Genomic DNA, 24,225 nt, shown 5'->3' on the forward strand with positions numbered 1-24,225 from the left:
TTCATTCTGTCTTCTTTCAAATTTGGGGGTTTGTTGAAATTACAGTTTTTATGATCTCAGTGTTTGCTAAGAAGTAATTTGTGGATGCATCTGGATTCGCTTGCCAAAAAGTTTAAAGTATTAATTCAAAAATAGCAATTAACTTGTCTACAAGGTTTGTGCTTGTGTTAGTTTCTAAATTTAACTGCTTCTTATTCTTTGAAAATCTTAAGTATGGTTAAATATCCTTAATCTTGTTAGTGATGCTAAATCAAAGCACATATCCTGTTGGAACTCTTACGATGATGCTTGGGATTCTGAGTCGTTCTCTACATGATGTTTCTAATCAAGTGGACCGTCTCAATAAATTTCATGTCGGTTAATTATGCACCTGCATTTCATTTTCGTATTAGTTTTGTTGTTGTTTTTGTTGCTCTGCTGTTGTAAACAGCAATTGAATCAATGCATCTCACATTTATTAAATTGGTATTTTATCTGTTATTGGTTGGGGATGTTGTGTGACAACTCTTGACTAGGGGTGGCAATTTATGACCCGACCCATTAACCCGACCCGACCCGACCCGTTTATAATGGGTACGGGTCAAATTATATGGGTCGGGTCATAAATGGGTCAACCCAAATTTACCCATGTATTAAATGGGTCAATTCGGGTTAACCTATTGACCCGTATAGCAAAAGTCCCGACCCGTGTAATAACCCTTCGTTCCCTCACTCCCCTCGTAAGCGTGCCGCTCTAGAGAAAGGAAAAAAAAAAGAACGCAGAGAGAAAGAAAGCCCTAGATCCCATCACGAAGCTCAAGCCCTAGATCCATTGATAAACAAGACTCGAGCGGTGAGCGGCTAACGGCGATCGGCGGCAAGCGGCAGCGAGCCGATCCTCGACGAGTTCTCCTCACTCCATCGATTCCTCCTCCCTCTCTCCAATCGAGCTCAGTTCCTCTTGAACAGAAGAATCAGATCTTCAATCGAGCTAATCCTGGATTTTGAGGTACACTCTTAGCTAGGCTTTTTGATCTTGAGTTTTATCAATTTTGGGGGTTTTTTCATTCTGTCTTCTTTCAAATTTGGGGGTTTGTTGAAATTACAGTTTTTATGATCTCAGTGTTTGCTAAGAAGTAATTTGTGGATGCATCTGGATTCGCTTGCCAAAAAGTTTAAAGTATTAATTCAAAAATAGCAATTAACTTGTCTACAAGGTTTGTGCTTGTGTTAGTTTCTAAATTTAACTGCTTCTTATTCTTTGAAAATCTTAAGTATGGTTAAATATCCTTAATCTTGTTAGTGATGCTAAATCAAAGCACATATCCTGTTGGAACTCTTACGATGATGCTTGGGATTCTGAGTCGTTCTCTACATGATGTTTCTAATCAAGTGGACCGTCTCAATAAATTTCATGTCGGTTAATTATGCACCTGCATTTCATTTTCGTATTAGTTTTGTTGTTGTTTTTGTTGCTCTGCTGTTGTAAACAGCAATTGAATCAATGCATCTCACATTTATTAAATTGGTATTTTATCTGTTATTGGTTGGGGATGTTGTGTGACAACTGGCCCCTAGATCAAACCCAATACATAACCCATTCTCTACATGATGTTTCTGATCAACTGTTATTAATTTTCATCACAGTTAATGGAGTCTAATTCTACCCATGATTCTATAGCCGATAATGTAGAAGCAGATTCATCTAATGAAGAATTAGAAGACATGTCTAGTCCTGTTCAGAAAAAATCAAAAGGGATAATTGTTGGAAGTCGAAAAAGAAAATTAACGTCCAAAGCTTGGAAAATGTTTGACCTTGTTCAAGAGCCAGGTGGGAAACAATATTCAGTATGTAAGAAGTGTGGAGTCAAATACATCGCCGAAGGTAACCATGGGACAAAGAACATGTTAAGACACATGAAAATTTGTAAGAAAGCTACCGGAGAGGATATTGAGGGTCTATCTAACTCAAAAGATTCTATAATGAGTTCCTCAAGATTTAATTTTGACCCGGATAAGTTTAGGGAGCTCTTAGTCTCGGCCATCATTATGCACGATTTGCCATTTCAATTTGTTGAGTATGAAGGTATTCGAGCAATCTTCTCATATCTTTGTGAGGATCTAAAACACATATCAAGAAATACGGTTAAAGCCGATGTTCTTAAAATCTATGGAAGAGAGAAAAATAGGCTAAAAGAAGCTTTGGAATCGATTCCGGGTAGAATTAACTTGACTTCCGATTTGTGGACATCAATAGCCACTGATGGATATATTTGTCTCACGGCACACTACATTGATCATGAGTGGAAATTACAAAATCGGGTTCTTAACTTTTCTTATATGCCACCTCCTCATTCCGGTGTTGCCATTTGTGAGAAGACTACTCAAGACTTTGTCCATCTCAAGAAGAATGGGATAAGGCCGAGAAGGTTAAGAGGTTATTAGCCACTTTCTATAACGTCACTTGTCTTTTCTCCGGTACAAATTATCCAACGGCTAATCTCTACTTTCTTCAAGTATTTGTTGTGCAACGTACTTTAAAGAGTGGGATGAAAGATGATGATGAATATGTTAAATTAATAGCAACCAAAATGTACAAGAAATTTGAAAAATATTGGAGTGAGTACAATGTTCTACTTGCTATTGCGTGCATCTTGGATCCCCGATACAAAATGCAATTTGTAGAGTTTTGCTATTATGGCCTATATGGACACAATTCTACGGAGCTTAATAAGGTGAAAGACAAGCTTTTCTCTCTCTTTAATGAGTACTTGAGCAATATGGATGGTGATAGAAGAAGAAACTTGGAGAAATCAAGCAAGGAGGGAACTTCTCGTGTGTATGATGACACATTTGATCAAGATTGCATTGATATCTTGAGGGTAATTTCTTTCTCAAGCAATTAGTTTATCTCTTAGTTTTTATTGTTTTTGCATGTATTTATATTGTTTCCGCATTGTAACGTAAATCATGCTCTTTAGATTGAGGAGAGCAACCAAACAGTGCATTATTCCGAACTCTTTAGTATCTTAAAATAAGTCCCTCTATTCACTAAGTTTAAAACAGCCTACAAAACGACAAAGTAAATCATGAGATGGCAAAGTGCTGTAGATTAATAACTATCATGAAATGGCACATGAGATGCATATCTACTTGGGTTAGTTTCACACACACACACATGTATATATATGTTATGAGTTATGATTGAGAAAATATATAGTAGAAACTGCAAAATGAAAAGGATGGGTTTGCATATCTACTTGGGTTAGTTTCACACACACACATGTATATATATGTTATGAGTTATGATTGAGAAAATATATAGTAGAAACTGCAAAATGAAAAGGATGGGTTTGCAGCCATATAATTGATAGTCATAGTGTTGGTCATGATTGCCAGTTTAGACCAAAATGAGATTAACTCGTGAGCTTGATGACTGTCATTTCGTTCTGCTCTTCTTCTAATCTCTGCTATCTTGTTGATTCATCTCTAAACATTCCCTTAAGTTGATCATGGTGTTCAATTCGTTCTGCTCTTCTTCTAATCTCTGCTAAAATTTTCAAGTTTTATTTCTGCAAGTAGTACAGAGCATAACAAGAACATATCAAAGTTACTCAATTTACACCCTTTAGATGTCAAGACTCATAGATAGACCAGAGCCCACAAAAGAAGGCTCAGCACAGAGACATCGACACTGAGATGACTCCTCTTCTAATCTCTGCCAGTTTATTTTTTTGTTTTACTAATTTTACTAAGGGATAATATATATCTGTCAAAAGTTAACCAAGGGTGAAAGAGTTTAAAAAAAATTTAACCAGGAAGTATATCTGCAGCAATGAAAGAATTGGTTTCAGGAAGACAGTTTGATATCACCATTTTCAAATTACCGCACCATCTTCAAAAAGTATATCCTTTGCATCAAATCTCTTCATAAACATTTACAGTCACTGTGTCCATGTCTTTGACTTCTCAACAAAATAGCTTCTTCCCTCTTTCTTCACGCAAGGAGTATAAACCTTGCTCTGTTTAAAATTACTCACCATTAGTAATTAGTGAATAGAGGGACATATTTTAAGATACTAAAGATGTCAGGGTCTAATATTAAATTGATTTGCTTTAGTAGCTACTTATTTGTTCAAATGTACTTTACGTATATTTTTTTATTTAGGAATTCGACTCGTTTGAAAGCCAAGAAATTATTAGTTCTCAAAAGACCCAATTAGAACTTTATTTGGATGAACCAAGACTTGACCGTGGTGCTCCACTCGACATTCTTTCATTTTGGAAGACTAATGAGCATAGATACCCCGAGCTCTCTCTATTGGCAAGGGACATAATGGCGGTTCCTATTTCTACGGTTGCTTCGGAGAGTACTTTCAGTGTAGGTGGGAGAATCCTTAATCAATACCGTAGCACTCTTAAGCCTAACAATGTAGAGGCTTTAGTTTGCACGCGTGATTGGTTATATGGTATCAAAGGTAGACAATTACTAATGTTATATTTTTTACGTTTTTTTTTGCATCAGAATACATGTTATGAATTTGTTTATTGATTTTTTTTATTTTTTATTAATGATAGATGACATGCAACCAAAATTAGATGAGCTTTCCGAGGATATCATGCAATTAGCTGTTGGAGAATCTATGCCAACACAAGTTTGAATCTCTCATACTATGATGCGGTAGCTGAAGGTTGTCAAACATCCATTTACTGCTTATCGAAGCCTTGAACCCCGATCATAGCTTACATTCATGAAATCTCTGAATATTTTTTATGATCACAATGTGATTTTAGTTTGTGTTTTCCTTCTCCTTTGTGCAGCTTCGTTTTGTTAGGCATCTTCAAGTTACTAGTCCAACCAAGAAGCTGTTGTAAGACCTCCACATCTGTGCTCCTCTTATTTCTTGATATTACAGCTGTGATCCCAAGTAGTTGCTGCTGCTGCTGGACTGCCTGCCCTGCTGAAGCTGCTGGCCTGCTGTTGTTGAAGCTGTGCTGCTGCTAGCTCTGCTAGCTGACGTTTGCTGCTGCTGCCTGTTGTAGCTGCGCTGCGCTGCACGCTGCCTGCTTGAAGCTGTTGCTGCTGCCTGCCTGACTGTTTGCCTGCTGCTGCTGACTGTTGCCTGCTGCCTGTTGGAGCTGCTGTGGCAGGCCTGGACACTTGTTGGACGTGCTGCTGCTGTGATGATTGATGCGGTTTTCTCTCTTAAATATTGAGATTAATTTTAGCAAAATAGGGGGGTAGTAGGAAAGAGTGATGGACTATGATAGTGGCAATCAATTTCCTAACTATTTTGTTGTAAACTTTTGTATATTCTCTTTATTTACTTGTGTTAAATTCTTTGTTGCTAGTTTTTAGTTTAGATTATTCTGTGTCTAAGGAGTTGCATCGATGTATTTTTGTTTGCCGATATTTACAATTCGTTGTAGTACATTTAAATACTGAATATGTCTTTGAAATAACTCCATGTTGTAAGTAATGATAGTTTTTGTCTAAAGAGCTTGCAAGAAGTGTTCTTTTGTGCTTGTATAAATTTTTTTATTAGTTATATGTGTTAGGATGTCTTGTATTAGATAAATGAGTTATTCGGGTTATATGGGTCGGGTCGGGTAACCCGTTTAATAATCGGGTCGGATCACATTGACCCATTTATTAAACGGGTCGGGTCGGGTCAAACTTATACGGGTCGGGTCAAATTTTATATGGGTCGGGTCGGGTCGGGTCGACCCGTTTGCCACCCCTACAAGGGTGAAGTCTTTAGAACTGGTAACGTCTATTTAAGGCACCCTGGAGGATCGGAGCATGCTTGGAAAGTTAAGGAGAACCTTGACCACATCTTCAACTCCCACCAACACTACAATTAGCACTTGTTACATCTAGATGGTAGCATGGTGGACACTTCCTTCAGTGAGGAAGATGATAATGGTGAGTGATTGGTGCAGTCACTTCGATCTACTTGGTTTTGTCTTTGCAGTTCGACTGCAGTTGTGTCTTTCTAATTGTACCAGCATATCCTTGTAATTTTCATCTCTAATTTATGCAAAGAACAATTTTCATTTGGCTCTCACCACAGTTGATCTATTTATGGTTGAAATTTGAGTGTTTACCATCTGATCCTAATTCCATAGTTTATAAGTCTCGATATACTCAAAATCTTGTGACTCAGTCGAATGTTTTGATAGAAACTTTAGTACTTACACTGACCGAGTAATGGGTGGGTATGATGTATCGGATGCCACAGCCTGCTACTATCTTGTCAAGTCTTTTTACTATTAAATGTATCGCCACCTGCTGGTCATGCGCGTGTTGAGCTTCCTTATAAAGAGGGGTTCAGGGCACTTATTGCTCCCTACGTTTTCTCACCTATCATCACTAATAATTGCCCCCCTAAGCTCCATGGCACCTCATGCTCAAACTGTTCGGGCACTTAAAATGATATTATCGATTTTTTGGGCACCTTGCATGTCTATATGGTGGCCCAATTGGAGGAAGAGTTGGTGGATAACGAGGAACTTTGTCATACCACCAACACTAAGATGCACGATTTGCACAAGGCCAAGAAAATTTTGAAGGAATTAATAAGTTTGGGAGCTTAGACAACCTTACAATGCTTTGGTGCTTGACTTCATCTGAAAGGGGTCAAAAGAAGGTCATACGAGGTCAAGTTGACGCGAGAAGCTTGCGCAGTTGAAGAGAGAGGCCGACAGGGATCAGAAGGATCTGAGTCATTAAAGGGCAGTGCAGCCTAGTATTATTCCTTTTTTTATCGCTTTCTATTTGCCCGCGTTGTACCCTCTCTTTTCATGTAATGAATGAAAGACCTTTGCTTCCCTAATTAGTCTTTTTTTATTCTTATGTGTCACATGGTGGGGGTATGACTAGCCAACTATTATGTGGGGGTAAGACTCTCAGTTTGCGCACTAAACGTCTTTACGACTTACGCGTATGCTGATGCTGCTCGCCTAGAGCTCCATCGTGTATAACAGTACTGCAATTACACATGATGGTAACTTTTGACTTTATACATTAGGATGCATGCCACAATCTACAAATGATCTACTCGCCGCATGTCATTTATTCATAGATTAGGAGTTTGGCTAATAAATAAGTAGGAGGGAGTGAGGGTGTGGACACCAACTATATCTTATCTTCGCAAAAAGTTCACTTCAAATCTTTTGGAGGAACCCCAAAGACCTCAGTTCTTTTTGCCAGTGATTTTTTCACCTACACTAGTCACGTCTCGATAGCTGTAGCCTTTCAATGTTAGTTAGACTTCATCTTCTAGTCGACTTGCCAGCGGCAGAGGACTCAAGGCTCTTTAGTGTTCTCTATATGAAGGTGTTAGCCTTGTTAGGTCTATGAGCCTACTCCCTAATCTTATTTTGATAATTACAAACAATTCCTAACAACGTGTATTGAGTATTTGCATTTATTTTGTTAGGTAATCTACACAAACATTTATCGGAGGTTGGATGAAATTGAGCATTCACGATCATATCCATTGGAGGATGGAAGGAATAATATAGTGAAGCAATACATTTTAAGTCAATCTCCAAGATCAAGTTTCATCCGCAAAGTTTACCGAGACGAGCTCTATTGAAGATCAAGATAGCTTCGATAATTTAGTTTTAGATTTTACTTGTGTATAGATACTTTAAAGCTCAATACCACACACACACACACACACACACACACACACACATTTTATGAGTTTATCCATTTTGGGTATTACCCACAAACAAAGTTTTTACAAATAAATAAATTTAGGTTTATATACATATATGTTTGTTTTCATATGGATAAGTTATTTTAGTTTAGTTATATAGATATGAAATAAATATACATTCATATATATATATATATAGACTTAATAACTATAGTTTATATCTTTTATCAAGTCTATAGAATCACTTTACAAAGTTTTAAAAGTTTGTTTAAAATATTTCGTCAAAAAACATGTGTTGTTGTGTTTTCATGTTTTGGACTACTTTGCAAAATGATGAGTTTTCACAATTAGGAAGTGCAATTCTAAAATTTCTTTTTTTAATATATTTATTATCATGTTTACAATCATTTCCTAAAATTTTATATATTTTTTAATTTATTCGCTATTTTTAAAAGAGGTTTGAAAATCAGATTTATGTTTGTTTCTGGCTAATAACTTGTTATCAGTCGACTGATAGATTTTATCAGTCGACTGATGAACTCGCCTGGAATTGCTAAAATTTTTTGTTTTTATGACTGATAAACTATCAGTCGACTGATGAGGTCATTAGTCGACTGATGAGCTCTTTAGTCGACCGATGAGCTGTGAGCAGCCTATAACAGTCAGCTCATCAGTCAACTGATACTGTTCATCAGTCGACCGATGGATTTCTAACGGCTAGTTTTTCCATATTTTTAGGTTTCTATTTTTTATATTTTTTTCGGTTTTCTCTTGGTTTTAGGGCTTGTTCTATAATCCTATATGTAACCCATACCCTCTAACATCTGAGGGAAATCAAGAGAGTTTTAAACAAGTTTAAAAAGGTGTTTAAGTTTTGTTTAAGTGTGTTTTTCAAGATTTATTTTGTGAAGAAAATTTCACAAGTGGAGGAGATCATCTTTATTATTTGAGCTTGAATTTAATCCATCTCTCCATCTTGTTTTTTAGAGAAAAATTTCTAAACTCAATTCTAGCTTTGTATTTATTATTTGTTGATTATCATCTTCATTAAGCTAGAGTTTATATTTGATTTTCTCTTTGTTTACACACACAACCATTGAGCTTTTAGTATTTTCATACATAGTATATTTGGGGTGTTTGGGGAAAAAATTGATTTCGTTGATGAGTTCATTACAACTTTAAATGTTTGCAACAAACTCAAAGAAATAGTCTTTTTATAAGACTTTCAACAAAAAATACAACTTTCTTTTGAACAAACTCAACAAACACTTATCCTACGCTGCTTTCGTGGGATCTTGGTCTGTAACGAGGACGTTGATATCCATGGACTACCAAACGATCAGATCGATCCGGAGTTTTGTTAATTCACGAAGGAATCAAGAAACCGAAGCAATTATCTCGGTAACAGCGAGATAACCACTCTTTTTAAGATCACCGCAATGGGGCAATCTCAAGGAAGGAACCGGGAACTGTAGATCCGACGAACTCTTCTTCTTTATACTGAAGAACTCGATTTGATCTTCTCCTCCTCTCTTCTGAAATTCGTGCTCCTTCAGTCTTCAATTCAGAAGGGCTTCGCCAACGCTCGAGAATTTTAGATCCGTGTAAATGAAGGCCCTAGTGCTGTATTTATAGGCTTCGGAACCTCCATTTTTAGATAAGAACAACCGATTCACTCTTATCTTCAGTTATAACCACTTTATCATGTTCTTGGATGACATCGGATCAGTTGGAACAAATCCTCGGCCAAGACACTTGCGGTGTCTTAGCTTTGGCTTTGGGCTTTGTTTCCTGCGTTCCGTCCGTTTTCGCCGTATTTTCGTCAATCGAACTCTGGATCACACTATTCAAAATGTGTAGGAGGAGATCTACATGCTCTCATGGTTGAATTACATGTGGAGTAGACGGGACACAAGGGGCGCTTCGTCTTTTGTAAGCGATGCGTAGCTCCCAATCAGTTCGTGTTTTGTTATTCAAAAGTTCCGTCGCTTCACACGATTCGTCGACTCACTTCATGCGCTTGTCGACGTCAAATAAGCTTCTGTAACTTGGATAGTGATGTTCATCGTCTTCTCTCTATCTCGAGCCACGTGCGGGAACCTATAGGTAATTTTTGACGCCTACAGATACCCCCTCCATAGTATTCCAGTCTCGTTTCTTTTATAGAGGAGCCTGAAATACTTTGGATATGATCGGTCCACCCTTCAGTCGGTGTAAAAGGACTTGTAGTCAGCTTCGATCTTTGACTTCTTTGATTTTTAGTCTATTCAATATTTTGATGAATAACTGAAGTTGTTCCGACGCTGCATTTTATCGTCTGGCCGTCGTCAAAATCTCGAATCGAAATTGGTGAGTTAGTTTTGGCTCGTGTTATTGAGTTGACTTTGAACTGATTATCTCCATCACAACATGTTGACCGGTGTTGACTTAGGGCTATGCGTTGACCGGCATTGACCTTAGGGTTTCGCATCGATCGGCGTTGACTTTCATCACAACGTGTTGACTAACGTTGACCTAGGGTTACGTGTTGGCCGGCATTGACGTTAGGGTTTAGCTTCGATCGGCAACACGTTGACTGGCGTTGACCTAGGGCTACGCATTGACCGGCATTGACCTTAGGGTTTCGCATCGATTGGCGTTGACTTTCATTATAACATGTTGACTAACGTTGACCTAGGGTTACACGTTGACCGGTGTTGACTTTAGGTTTAGCTTCGATTAGCAACGTGTTGACTGTCGTTGACCTAAAGTTACGCGTTGACCCACGTTGACCTTAGGGTTTAGCTTCGATCGGTGTTGATTTTCATCGCAACACGTTGACTAACGTTGACCTAGGATTACGCATTGACCGACGTTAACCTTATGGTTTAGCTTCGATCGGCGTTGACTTTCATCATAATACGTTGACTAACGTTGACCTAGGGTTACGTGTTGACTGGCGTTGACCTTAGTGTTTAGCTTCGATCGGCATTGACTTTCATCGTAACGTGTTGACTGGCATTGACCTGAGGCTATGCGTTGACCGGTGTTGACCTTAGGGTTTTGCATCGATCGACGTTGACTTTCATCGCAACACGTTGACTTACGTTAACCTAGGGTTACGCGTTGACCGACGTTGATCTTAGGGTTTAGCTTCGATCGGTGTTGACTTTCATCGCAATGCGTTGACTAACATTGACCTAGCATTACGTGTTGACCGGCGTTGACCTTAGAGTTTAGTTTCGACCGCCGTTGACTTTCATCACAACGTGTTGACTGGCGTTGACCTGAGGTTATGCGTTGACCGGCGTTGACCTAAGGTTTTAGCTTCGCTCGGCGTTGAGTTTCATCATAACACGTTGACTGGTATTAACCTTGGGTTACCGTTGACCGGTATTGACCTTAGGGTTTTGCATCGATCGGTGTTGACTGTTGTTGATTTTCTATCGGAGCAGCCAAAACCGGGAGAAAACAATGCGAAAAAAGTCAAGAAAACATCCGGGGGACCCAGCCCAGGCTCGAGACACTAAGAGTGTCTCGGCCAATGGGTGCAGACACCCCCCCCTATTTTTTTGTTCTCTTGTTGTACTTCCACCTACTCCCTCTTGTTCTAAAAATTCAAATTAGAGTCCTTTTCCCCCCTAAAACTCCTCCCTCTTCTTCCTCTTATCAAAACTCCTCATAACCCATTTTCCCCCTCTTCAAGAGTTCTAAAAAACTCCAAACTCTTGTTCTTTAAAACCCTAAACCCCTCAACAACAATTTTGGATTTTACTCTCTTCATTGGCCGAAAATTTCATCTCTCCAACGCTAGGGTTTGTAGAATCTCCACCTTCAAGAGTTGGGCTTTTAAGTTGGGTAAGATTCGTTTCCATCTCCTCTATGTTATACACTTGATTTTGGTCCAAAAGTTTATGGTTTGGATGTAAAGATTGAAACTTAACTCTTGTAGTGTGGGTATGTAATCAAAAATTCATGACGTTGTACGCAAAGATTGTAGCTTTTTGCTCTCATGAAGTGGGTTTTGTGAAAAAGAATAAATCTTGAAGGTGGGTTTTGAACATGGTTGAAATTTGAGGGGTTTTTATGCAAATTTAAAAGACAAAATTTTTGGGGGACTTTTGTGCAAAAGTTGGCTGAAACTTTGAGTGGGTGTTATGCAATAGGACTGAAATTTTGGGGCTTGGATTGTATGCTAATTTGGCCAAAAAATTGTGAGGGGTGCTTCATGCAAAAAGGCCAAAATTTGTTAGGGTTTTATGTGCAGAAAGGCCAAAAATTTGTTGAGGGGCTTTTTTGCAAAAATGCTAAAATTTCATGAGTTTGGGCTACATACCCATGGCCAAATTTTAAATGTGTTCATGGTCAAAGTTGAACCTCGAACATGAGGGGTAGTTTGGGTATTTTGTTCCCAAAATTGATCATGATGGCTTTAAATGCAAAATTGAACCCATTGTTTGCATGTATGGAAACCGTGGGTTTAATTAGACTTCAACCGTAAAATCCCGTTTTATTTGTAGGATTTTGGTTAAAATTCATAATTTCTCTTTTAATTTCGGGTTCTCGAATTCATGATTGTACCTGATTTGTTGATTTTCTTTGCAGGTTAACCATGTCTCCGCGTCGACCACATTTTCATAGGAGTCGTTCATTTTCTTAGCATAGCGAGAGGGAGACTCCCGTAGCTTCCTTATATGGAGGTGAGCTTTTATGACTTCTGAGGCCTCGGCAGGATTACGAGTTAGGTTGTACCCTCATTTAGCTCCTTCACGGGTCATTCGGGAAGAGCTGACGTCCTCCTTTGCGGGGATTGAGGCTTTAGGATAACTTCGACTTTCGTTGTACCCTCGTTTGGCTCCTTCGCTGGTCAGACGTCCTCTTTCGCGGGGATTGAGGCTTCGGATGATTTCGAGTTCCGTTATACCCTCGTTTGGCTCCTTCGTAGGTCATTCAGGAAGAGCTGACGTCCTCATTCACGGGGATTGAGGCTTCAGTATGACTTCGAGTTCCATTATACCCTTGTTTGGCTCCTTCACGGGTCATTCGGGAAGAGCTGATGTCCTCTTTCACGGGGATTGAGGCTTCAAAATATGTGTATTGCTTGGCCAATTCACGTCTCCAGGCATATGGGGTAATTTTACATTGTATTACACAGCGTGGGTTGGGGTTACATCATCATGTTCCTTCTCGTGTAAGACAATCGAAATCGTCTCGCCAATCACCCAAGGAGTGACTCTATCTTGCTGGCTTGTAAGATGAATTCAATCCTTGTATAGTTTAGAAATAATTTTCTAATTTTGTATTATTTTGTTGCAATTGAGTTCCCCGCAGAAGGCTATCCACCTTATGCTACGAGCGGTTGCAACAGGGAGACTTTCACTGCTAGTGGTGACAGGCAGGCTATTGGTCCGACCCCTCAGTTCAATAAGAGTCGTCCTGAGGAGGTGCATCGATTGATACGAGACGGGGGCCACCGTTCATTACGCCAGCTGATTACCAATGCTGCCTTTACTAAAGATTCCATTTCTGCCCAGGCTTTAGAGAAGCCTGATTATTTATTTGGGGACCATGCTGAGGATCCGGCTAAATTGACTCTTGATGATGAACATTGGTTGAATGATGATGGTGGGAGCCTTTTATACATTCCTTCTATTCCCTGTCAACATTCTCTCACTCATTTGGAGACGCAGTGTAATGACCGTAAAATTTTGATACTAGTTAAAATAAATTTTTGGTATTTTAAAATATTATTTTTAAAAGAGTATTGTATTTTTCTCTCAATTTTCTAGATTTTTCTATGATTTAAAAATCTGATTATATATTTATTTAAATGATTTTGATATTTATAAATTAACTTAGTGCAGTAAAAATTTCTGGAATTAATCTGTTGTGTTGTCAATACTATTACGTATCATTTTGAATAATATGTTGTATTATTTTTACTATTACGTATTTTTTGTATAATACGTTGTATTATTACGTACATATTATTTTGTACAATTTGTTGTATTATTACTACTATTGAGCATTATCCGTTGTAATAGTATAACTATTACGTTTTATTTTGTAAATAATTTTCCCATAATTATTTAATTTTAAAAAAATAAGTAATTATGTTTTTATTTAAATACCTGAACCCATTTGAAAATAATCCAAAAATTTTTGCTTCCTGTCAAACCCCCAACAACCATTTCCCATCACGTTTTCTCTCCTCACTTTTCCAAGAAAACGGCTGTCCACGCTCACCGTAAAATTAGACTAAGCAGCTCATCATCAATCATATCTTAATTTTTTATTATTAAACTTTTTTTATTTAAACCCTCACCCAACTCCTCTCGTGCTCACCCAGTCTTTCTCTCTCTCTTGATCTCGAGCTTCGCCCAGCCAGCTCCCTCCGGCATCCGCCAGCGCCTCCTCCTTACGCCGACAACCACCGGCAGCCCGCCGCTCCGGCCTCCCCCCACGCCCGAACGCCGCCCCATCCGTTCTTAGCTCTCCGGCCCTCAGCCCCAGCCTTCGCCGCCTCCTCAAGCCCTGAGCTCCGCCACAAAGCCGCCTCTCGCAGTCAGTCGCCTCCCTGCCTCCCCCACTGACCCCCTCCTCTGACTGACCACCGCTTCTAGCCAACCGCCGCACTTATTCGACCAGCCGCCATAACCCGCCAGCCAGAATCCCTCAGCGCCCGCAACCCCTCCTGCAACAGCTGCTGGCCCGACCCCTTTGACCGCTGCCCTGAGAACCCGCCGCCTTGAAGCGCCTCCGCTCGCCCGCCTTGGCTCCGCCAGTTCGCCGCCAAATGCCCCACGTCGCTGCCTCCTAAGCCGTTGACGATGAGCTCCGCCTTCATCTCACCCACTGCTGCCTGTAACAGTTCACCGTCGGTCCCCCTCCGAGCTCAACTCCGATCTCCGCCTCCCTAGCCTCCGATCGCCGACGACCAACGTCCCCGTCCGACAGCAGCCCTACCTCGTCGCTGCTATCCCAAACCCGACAGCCCCCTCCGCCTCGCCGTCGAGCTCACTGCCAACCATCCGCCCCGTCTCCTCTATCGCACGCCATCTGTTCGATCGTATGCCGACGCACACCTAGTTGCAGAACCGCCATCAGCTACGTCACCTCGATCGCCACACGCCGCGTCCGCATCGGCATCATAGCCTCATCATCAGACCCCCACGGTCTCGTAGGCAAGATCTGTTGACCCTATAGTTTTGATGATGATTTGTCAAACAATTTATCGCTAATATATTCTCTAGTTTTGTGTTTATGTTTCTCTTTACAGGTATTTCAACACACGACAATCAAGCGTTAAAGATTCAAGTTCATATGTGTGGATTTACCTAGGTATAAGTTTAGTTTACTTACATATATTGTATGTTTATATCTAAGCTCAATATATGTACACTTAACACGATTTTTGATGTTTTCTACCAAATAAATGATTTTTCATCAAACATCGTTACAATATCTTTTATCTCATGTCTACAGTGTTGGCCTTCTTGTTTTGATGATGTTTAACAAACAATTTATTACTAATGTTGTTTGTCTAGTGTTTGTGCATTCCTATGTTTTGTAGACAAACAACGTTGTTGGAGGATGGATGGAATAGAGCTTCAACGATCATATCCAAAGGAGGTTGGCGGAATGTCGGTGAAGCCTTGCTATTCAAAGTTCAAGATCCAAGTTAAAGCTTCATCCGCGAGATTACCTAGAAGAGCTTATTGAAGATCAAGATCTAGCTTGGGTAATTTAGTTTAGGATTTATATTATGTGTGTTAAGTACGTTAAGCTCAATATAATATACACACACATTATGTTGGTTTTCATATATATATATATATATATAGTGATATATATATATATATATATACATATGTTTTTGGTTTTATAGTTTTCGTCAAGTTTGGAATTGATTTGTTATGTTTAAAGGAATTTACAAATTCACGTTTTCGTTCGTGCACATGTTCGTGCATGTTTTACAAAACTGATGGGTTTTCACAAATGAAAAGTGATATTTAAAAACTTCTTTCTCTGACATATTTACCTACATGTTTAGAAACTTTCCTCCAGTTTTTACTATTTTTGGAGTTGATTTACTGTGCCTAATTGATTTTACAAAATCGTGTATCACAGCAGATTTTTAGAAACTGTATTTCTGTGTTCAAACATTTATTTCTCTCAACTGGGAAATTCTTTTTCAGAAATTCTTTCTCTAACATGTTTTTATACATGTCTAGAACCTTCTCTCAAAATTTCATAATTTTTGGAGCTGTTTTACTATTTTTAACCGATTTTATAAAATCGGATATACCTGCTTCAGTACCGTCGGTCGACCGAAATTTCCGCCGGTCGACCGAAATTTACCATCGGTCGACCGAAATTTCCACCCGGTCGACCGAAGACTCTCTGGACGTCTCCTGCGACTCTGACCTTGTTTCCGGTCGACCGCGATTTTCATCGGTCGACCGCTGGAGTCCCAACGGCTCTTTTTAGAGCCGTTGAAGATGGTTTTTTGGTCTTTTGACTTGGGATTTTTTGCTGAGATCTTTAGAGGGTATAAATACCCCTTTGCTGATCTCTTTTCAAGAAGCCAATAAGTTTTTAAAGAAGTTTTAAACAAGGTTTTAAACAAGGGTTTAAGCTTGTTTTTGTTTGGTTTAAGTTTGTTTTGGTTTGCTGTTACAAAGAGGAGTTTACAATCAGCTATTGAAGAGTTCATCTTCAACATTTCATCATCCTCTCTTTGTGTTTATAGAGAAGTTTCCTTAACTCTATTTCCTAGCATTTTTACTATTGAATTTCATATCAATTTTTATTGCTAGTTCTTATTGAGTTAAATTTTATTGAATCTCATTGTTACACACACCCACATTGAGCTTATAGTATTTGTATACATAGTATATTAGGGTTGTGAGAGATTGTAACATTGAGTTTGTGCTTAATTGAGTTCTCATCTATTGTAGAGAACAAATTTATATTTGTTACATTGTGAGTGGTGTAAGGTTTTCGGTGAGCTAGAAAACCGAGTGTGTTGTGAAGTTTTCGGTGAACTAGAAAACCGAGTGTGAGGAGTGACGTTGTTCGGTGAGCGTTGAAAACCGACACTGTGAGGTGTAAACGTTATTCGGGTGAACGTAGAAAACCCGGTTGTGATAGTGGATTTCTCCCCGGGAGTGGGGAGCGGAGACGTAGGACGAAAGGTCCGAACTCCGTGATCATATCGTGTGTTTAAGTTTGTCATTGGCGCATTTGCTTTTGCATTTATCTTATATCGCCAATTGTGCATTGCTCATTTATTTCATCCACTATCTAGTTCATTTTGTTTACCCTTGTGTTGTTTATATATCCTTGCATATATCTCATAGTATATCTCTTTGCTAGGATATTTACCTTTGTTCATATTGCTTATTCTTGCTTGTAACATATTGTAGATCTCTCTTGCAAGAATAATTTGTTAATTAATTTTAATTGGCATTCAATCGGATTAGATTAGCATAAGACCCTAATCACCCCCCCCTCTAGGGTCTAACATACAGCTCTTTCATACTCTATTATATATATATAATGTATGCATGATATATATATACGTATTTATGAGTCATATCAAAATTTTCATATTCCTAAAATGCAGGTTTCACGAACACTTTTCATAAACAGTGTGTTTTTGCAAACAAAAATTGATTTTCCAAAAATTCCTTTTCTAAAGTGTTCATTTTATCATTTAGAAACTTTTCCCAAAGTTTTATTATTTTTGGAATTGATTTGCTATTTTTAAAGAATTTTTAAAATCAGCCAAAACAGGTTTTTTAGCATGTATCAGATTGCGGTCGACCGCCGTGGTCAACCGCCAGTAGTAATTTTTCTTAGCACTGCTTTTGTGTGCTCGCGGTCGACCGTGACGGTCGACCATGACAGTCGACCGTGAAAATATCCAGAGACTTTCGCGGTCGAGAACTGTCAGATCATCTCCAACGCTAGTTTTTTTACAGTTGTTCTTTGTGGGCTTTTTGGTCAATCTAAGTGAGTTTTTACTGATGTATTGGGTTGTTATAAATACCCTACTGCATTCAGCACTTGAACTAGCTAAGAGAATTGATTACTTAAGTTTACAAAGTGTTTAAGAGCTGTTTAAGCTGATTTTATCAGTTTGTTTCAAAAGAAGTTTTTCCTACAACAAGAAGTGGCTTTCAAATCCTATTGGGATCATCATCTACTGTTCTTCTTGTTTGAGAAGTTTTCTAAACTCTTATATAGCTTACTATTCCATTTTCATTTCATTAGCTATATTTATTGAGTTGTATTATTTTCATTCACTGTTATCACACACACATATTGAGCTTAATATCTTCATACCATATAGTGTGGGTTGTGGAGTGTGATTTAGTGAGTGTGAACTTCATTGTGTTCTCACTTGTTATTTGAGAACAAACCATTGTATTTAATCTTCTTTTGTGAGAATCACTTGTAATACACTTGTACACCGAGAGAAGTGTGAGGCGAGAGACGGGGTCGAATCCAATAGGAGTGGCGTCGGTTGACGAACCTAGAGAGAGGTTGTATCCGAGCACTTGAGGTGGAGGACACGGGCTAGGTTCCTACACTTAGTGTGTAAAGTGTGATTGATTAGTGATTGTGTAGTGTGAGAGTTTTCGGTGAACTTGTAAACCGAGTGTGTAGAAGTTTCGGCTTTCAAACCGGATTGTGATAGTGGAGATCTCCTCGAGGTGAGGAGTGGGGACGTAGGTCGTGGTGACCGAACATAGTGGAGATCTCCTCGAGGTGAGGAGTGGGGACGTAGGTCGTGGTGACCGAACCTCGTAAACATATCATGTGTTTGTGTTTTGCTTGGCTTATATTTTATTTGTACATATTCTTATTGTTCTTATTCATATCTATCTCTTGCACGGACATATTGATCAATATTATTTTAATTGGCAATTAATCGGGATTAGATTAGCATAAGACCCTAATCACCCCCCCCTCTAGGGTCTAATAAGATCCCGATACTCTTTTGACTTATCATTCAATTCTTAGATCCGCTCTGAATTAATTAGTTGCTTGTAAGATTCCTATTCTTGCTCAGTACAATTTTAGATTGATCACAGATCAATTATGCATAAGAACTCATTTCCCGAATAATTATTCGTTACAAATATAGAACTGTCGTGAACATATTGAACTGAGAACTATAACGTATAGAACGGTCATGGACGTAACGGACTGTGAACAATAACATATGACCTTTCACGTTGTAATGCATATACTGCGATGACCTATACAGATTTATTTGACGAATGATATTAAAAAGTACAAAAAATAATATTGTGATAATAGATACTGTAAAGATAAAAATTATTTTAGATTAATTTATAATTTTAAAGAATTTATTAACAAAATAATCAATTTAAAATAATTACTATTTTGGTGAAAAATCATTTTAGAGTAATTATAATAAATTAATAGAATTTATTTGACAAAAGAATTATTTTAGAATAATTATAAATAATTTAAAAGAATTTATTTAGAATAAGTATAAATTTAGAATAATTTCAATAATTTAAGAAAGTTTTATAAAAGGAATTATTTTAAGACATTTATAAATATTTTTAAAGGATTTATTTTAGAAAATGGATTATTATGAATTGTTTGTTGCATCACTTTGGTTCGTGAATGTGATAGTCACCCGAGTTTTGCTTGAGTTCGAACCAGGCCGAAATCGGATTGCGTGTAGTCCTCTCACCGAATCGTTTCGTGGGTTTGGATGCACGTAGGGGATTTGTGAACAGTCAATTATCCGGTGATATGAGCATTGGCTCTGTGTGAGATGTGATCGGTGACCTATTATAGAATGGCTAGTTACATGACCTTGTTTCTTGGCTAGGTATGATTCCTTGTGATATGTAGGCTAGTTGTGTTTCTTTTTATACATAGATCGGGGTTAATATTTAATTATCTATAATTTGAGACATATGGTATATACATGAGGGTTTCCTTGTTTGGATTATTTCGCTCGACGTACTACGTCTCGAGTTGTAGATTTTTAAGTATTAATTCCATCTAATCGCTAGCTGCATGATCGACTTGTTACTTGGTTGATTTCCTTGGATTTATTATGATTATTCTACTCTAGTAGTATATTATATTTAGATTATTAGTATTTCAGTTGCATGTTTCCATTGTTATTACCATTATTGCATTGGTCGCACGATCGTTCTATTCTTCCTTTTGGGATCCTGCCGTGTGCCATACATGCTGACGTACACCTGTTTCCTCTGGTGTACGTCAGATTTAGATGATGGACAGCTTCAGTTCGGAGTCGTACAGGCGCCAGAAAATTCTCCGCAGGAGTGCTCTGCAGACCGAGCAGAAAAAGCCGAAGCTTAGTTATTGGTCCTCCATTTACTTTTGTAGCACCTTCCATTCTGTTGATCGATGTATTTTATATTTTCTAGCATTTTTTTCAGATAGTCTTGTATAAGGGCATGTTGACCCGAATATTATGCCTAGGATGATATTCAGTTGTGATATGTATATTTTCTGTTCTGAGTTGTTTATTATATTCTCGCTACTGTGATCGGGGACCTGTGCCTTCGTTTGTATTTCTTAACGCTTAGCGTATTAGATTGAGAAGACGGTGTCTAGCACTTATCTCTCCTCAGTCTAATACGTCGCGGGCTTGCTCGCGTCCTGATTCCCTGGTATTTTGGGAAGCGGGGCGTGACAGGTTTTAGTGATGGCCCACGCAGGTCACGGTTCCGATCACGGTCCCGAGTTCCTACTAGTGAGAATATAGTGGACATTTTAGTTACATATCATATTTTATCCGTGAGACTATTCTTGAGCCCTTATTCTATTTTCTTGATAAATTTCGTTTCGTTCCTATCTTATCACTCTTTGACTCGGAGTTTCCCGCGATTCTTGTCCCGTCGCTTCGTGACTACCCTCTCTTCCTATAACTTCTCTTTCCTCGTACTGATAATGCCACATATTATTGTAGTATTTTATTTTATATATTATTCACACTATTAGTCATTTTATTAGTATATTAGCTATTTCAGTTTAGTAAAATATTATTTATGAATTGCATCCTTTTATATATTAATATGGTGTAATTGTAGATGGTGAATATTCTAGTTGACATATGATATTAGTGTATATTAGCATTGGTTAATTACATGATATGTATTCATATGTGTGTTTGTTATAATATTCATTTAGTCATATATTCTATCATTATATTGTATATTTTCATGTAAAAAGTAGTAAATAGTATGACATACATCAATCATGTTTTGTTCATTGTTAGTAATATTTACTTATTTTACATGACAGTTACTATAACTGTTCACAGTTTCATAGTATTTTGTACATGTCACTGTTTTTTTTAATTCATTCACATTTTTAATATTTATATTTTATTATTTTTGGCGGTCAATATTTTCATATTACTATTGTTATCTCATCTCAGTTAGCATCAAATATCATTTATCTTAATATGTTACTATAATATAATCAAAATTTTAAATTTCACACGGAATTACAGGCATATTGTATTTATTTTATCATAGGTACAATAGTTTCAGTAGATATGCGATTAATGTGTATTATTGAATTGTATTATATTAGTTAGTTATTTTCCTATTCAATCATCATTCTTCTTGACACATTTATTATTACATATTGGTAAGTGATATGTGCTTAGTGATCTACTATTAACACCATTCGTATATTTTGTTATGATTTTGTTAGTATTGTTTATATATTGCTTATATTGTCATAATTGTTATATTGTATATGTTTTCATTTGACTATGTTGTTTATACATTTTCAAATGTTTATATCATGTTCATTAAGTGTTTCACATCGTTCTAGACTTCCCATACACCTTACCTGGCATGTCTGATATTCAGATTATTTTCTTATGTTCGAATATACTTTTCATATCTACATTGTATATGTTATTTTTTATATTTATGTTATTTTAAGATTTTTATGTTCTTGTATTGTGTCATTGGTTGTTGTCCATTCTCTATTCATTATTTTCCTTTACTTGAGTTGTGTTTTACTTTTTATTCTTTTAGACTTACTATTCTTTTTATTATAGGTGTATTCACGTATATTATTATATTTACGATGTATACTTTTTATTGACTTATAGTCCTTAATCATTCTAGTATCAACCTTGTCTGATCATGTTCTGTTTTATTTATTATCAGTGTTTATGTTCACATGTTCATTAATCATTCATGATATGTTTATCTAAAATTTATCAATGTTTTTATTATACAAATATATGCCCTTCTTATGTTTTCATTTGTTTATATATCTATTTTATCTTTTATAGTTTATGTTTTATGTATTATACATCATTGTTTATGTATATTTATGCCGATTGTATTTATATGATTTTGATTACTATGCCATATATTGCTACATTTGAATTGATTTTATACGGTAATGATTGTTATTGTTGTATTTTTTATATTTATTATTTACCATATGAATATTACTAATATTTTGATTTATTATATTGTTTGTCGGAACATATATAATTTTTATGCTTTGATGTTAATTGTGTTTCTTCGAACCTGTTTATGATTTTCCATTATTTCCTCTGTGATATATAACTGTTGTATGCTAATAATTATTGTGTATCGCTTCATTATGCTATTGATTATTATTATGATTGCCTCTGTTTGTTTGTCTATATATATTGATGTGTTTCTATCTTTACTGTTTGCTATATTTGAATTTTATGTATATGCTTCATTACGCGCGTTTATGTTTTGACTACTTTAGACATGTCTTGCTATAATGCTATCTTTGAACTTTTAACATAATTGCAATTTTTATTTTGATACTTGTACCTTATATGTCTTATTTAATTGAATGCAATTCGCTGATTGCATTCGTGTGTTATGTTTGTAACTATACTTTGTATATCTTGGATATTTATTCTACTAACTGATCGTATGATATTTCTATCATAATTTGATATTTTTATTATTATCTTTTTATCTCTTATGTTGTACAATATGTTTATCTAAACTACATATACGTTGATTCTTTGCTATGTGTTTTGCTTGTATAATCTTCAAGTGTTTCTTTTGCTTGTATATGATTCATCTCATATTCGTATTGTATATTTTTTGTTTTGGTGTTTTATCATGTTTATCACCTGCTTGCGAATGATTGAATTATATTTTGTTGATATTTTTGTCGTTTATCTTCTTTATTATTTATATCGTTGAGTTGATACGCTTTATCATATATTCTAGTGATTGACAAGTGGTTGAATTATGTATTTATATTTCATATCATATTTTTATACTATATATTTGTTATATTTGTTGTATTTTACCAATTATGTGTTATTGATTATGTTTTAACGTTGTGATGTGTCATCTTAGGATACTATATCAATAATATCGTGTTGATATTGTATTTTTTTATAATTGTATATTTGCTGTTGACTTCTTTGCTATTAAACTGTGTTGACTTATATTTATATTTTTGCTTATGTATAGATGTTGTGTTATATTTTAATTTGATACGTATTAATTGTTTATTTACAATATACATGCTTAAGCAATCTCTTTCAATTATGTGCTCACTCTCTATATGGTATACTTACATCATTCTTATTATTTATACTACATATCAGACTTTCTTATAACCTTGATTTGCTTTATATATTTGCATTGACTATTCACTTTTGATTCTCATGAATTATTCTCTATTGTGTCTTGTATAACTTATAATATACACATTTATTTCCTCATTCAACGTTGCTCACACATTTGTCATTACGTGCTATGACCTCATTTCCATATTCCTGTCCTTGGGTTCTTTGTGCGTCACACGTATTTTGAATTCCGAGGACGGAATTTGTTTTAAGGGGGGTAGAATGTAATGACCGTAAAATTTTGATACTAGTTAAAATAAATTTTTGGGATTTTAAAATATTATTTTTAAAAGAGTATTGTATTTTTCTTAATTTTCTAGAATTTTCTATGATTTAAAAATCTGATTATATATTTATTTAAATGATTTTGATATTTATAAATTAACTTAGTGCAGTAAAAATTTCTGGAATTAATCTGTTGTGTTGTCAATACTATTACGTATCATTTTGAATAATATGTTGTATTATTTTTACTATTACGTATTTTTTGTATAATTCGTTGTATTATTACTTACGTATTATTTTGTACAATTTGTTGTATTATTACTACTATTGAGTATTATCCGTTGTATTAGTATAACTATTACGTTTTATTTTGTAAATAATTTTCTCATAATTATTTAATTTAAAAAAAATAAGTACTTATATTTTTATTTAAATACCTGAACCCATTTGAAAATAATCCAAAAATTTTTGCTTCCCGTCAAACCCCCAACAACCATTTCCCCATCACTTTTCTCTCCTCACTTTTCCAAGAAAACGGCTGTCCACGCGCACCGTAAAATTAGACTAAGCAGCTCATCATCAATCATATCTTAATTTTTTATTATTAATTTTTTTTTATTTAAACCCTCACCTAACTCCTCTCGTGCTCACCCAGTCTCTCTCTCTCTCTCTCTCTCTCTCTCGATCTCGAGC

At 36.5% G+C, this 24,225-nt stretch overlaps 1 protein-coding gene across 1 annotated transcript in view; it reads right to left on the reverse strand.

The window, feature by feature from the left end:
* LOC109826696 overlaps positions 4,877–24,225 on the reverse strand; it is a 27,776-nt gene continuing 8,427 nt past the window's right edge. The window contains exon 2 of the mRNA XM_020393716.1: positions 4,877–5,184. Coding sequence (XP_020249305.1) covers positions 4,877–5,184 — 308 coding nt within the window. The remainder of the gene's footprint in view (positions 5,185–24,225) is intronic.

The sequence above is a fragment of the Asparagus officinalis genome, chromosome 10 (genome assembly GCF_001876935.1).
Source record: "Asparagus officinalis chromosome 10, Aspof.V1, whole genome shotgun sequence".
NCBI lineage: Eukaryota > Viridiplantae > Streptophyta > Magnoliopsida > Asparagales > Asparagaceae > Asparagus > Asparagus officinalis.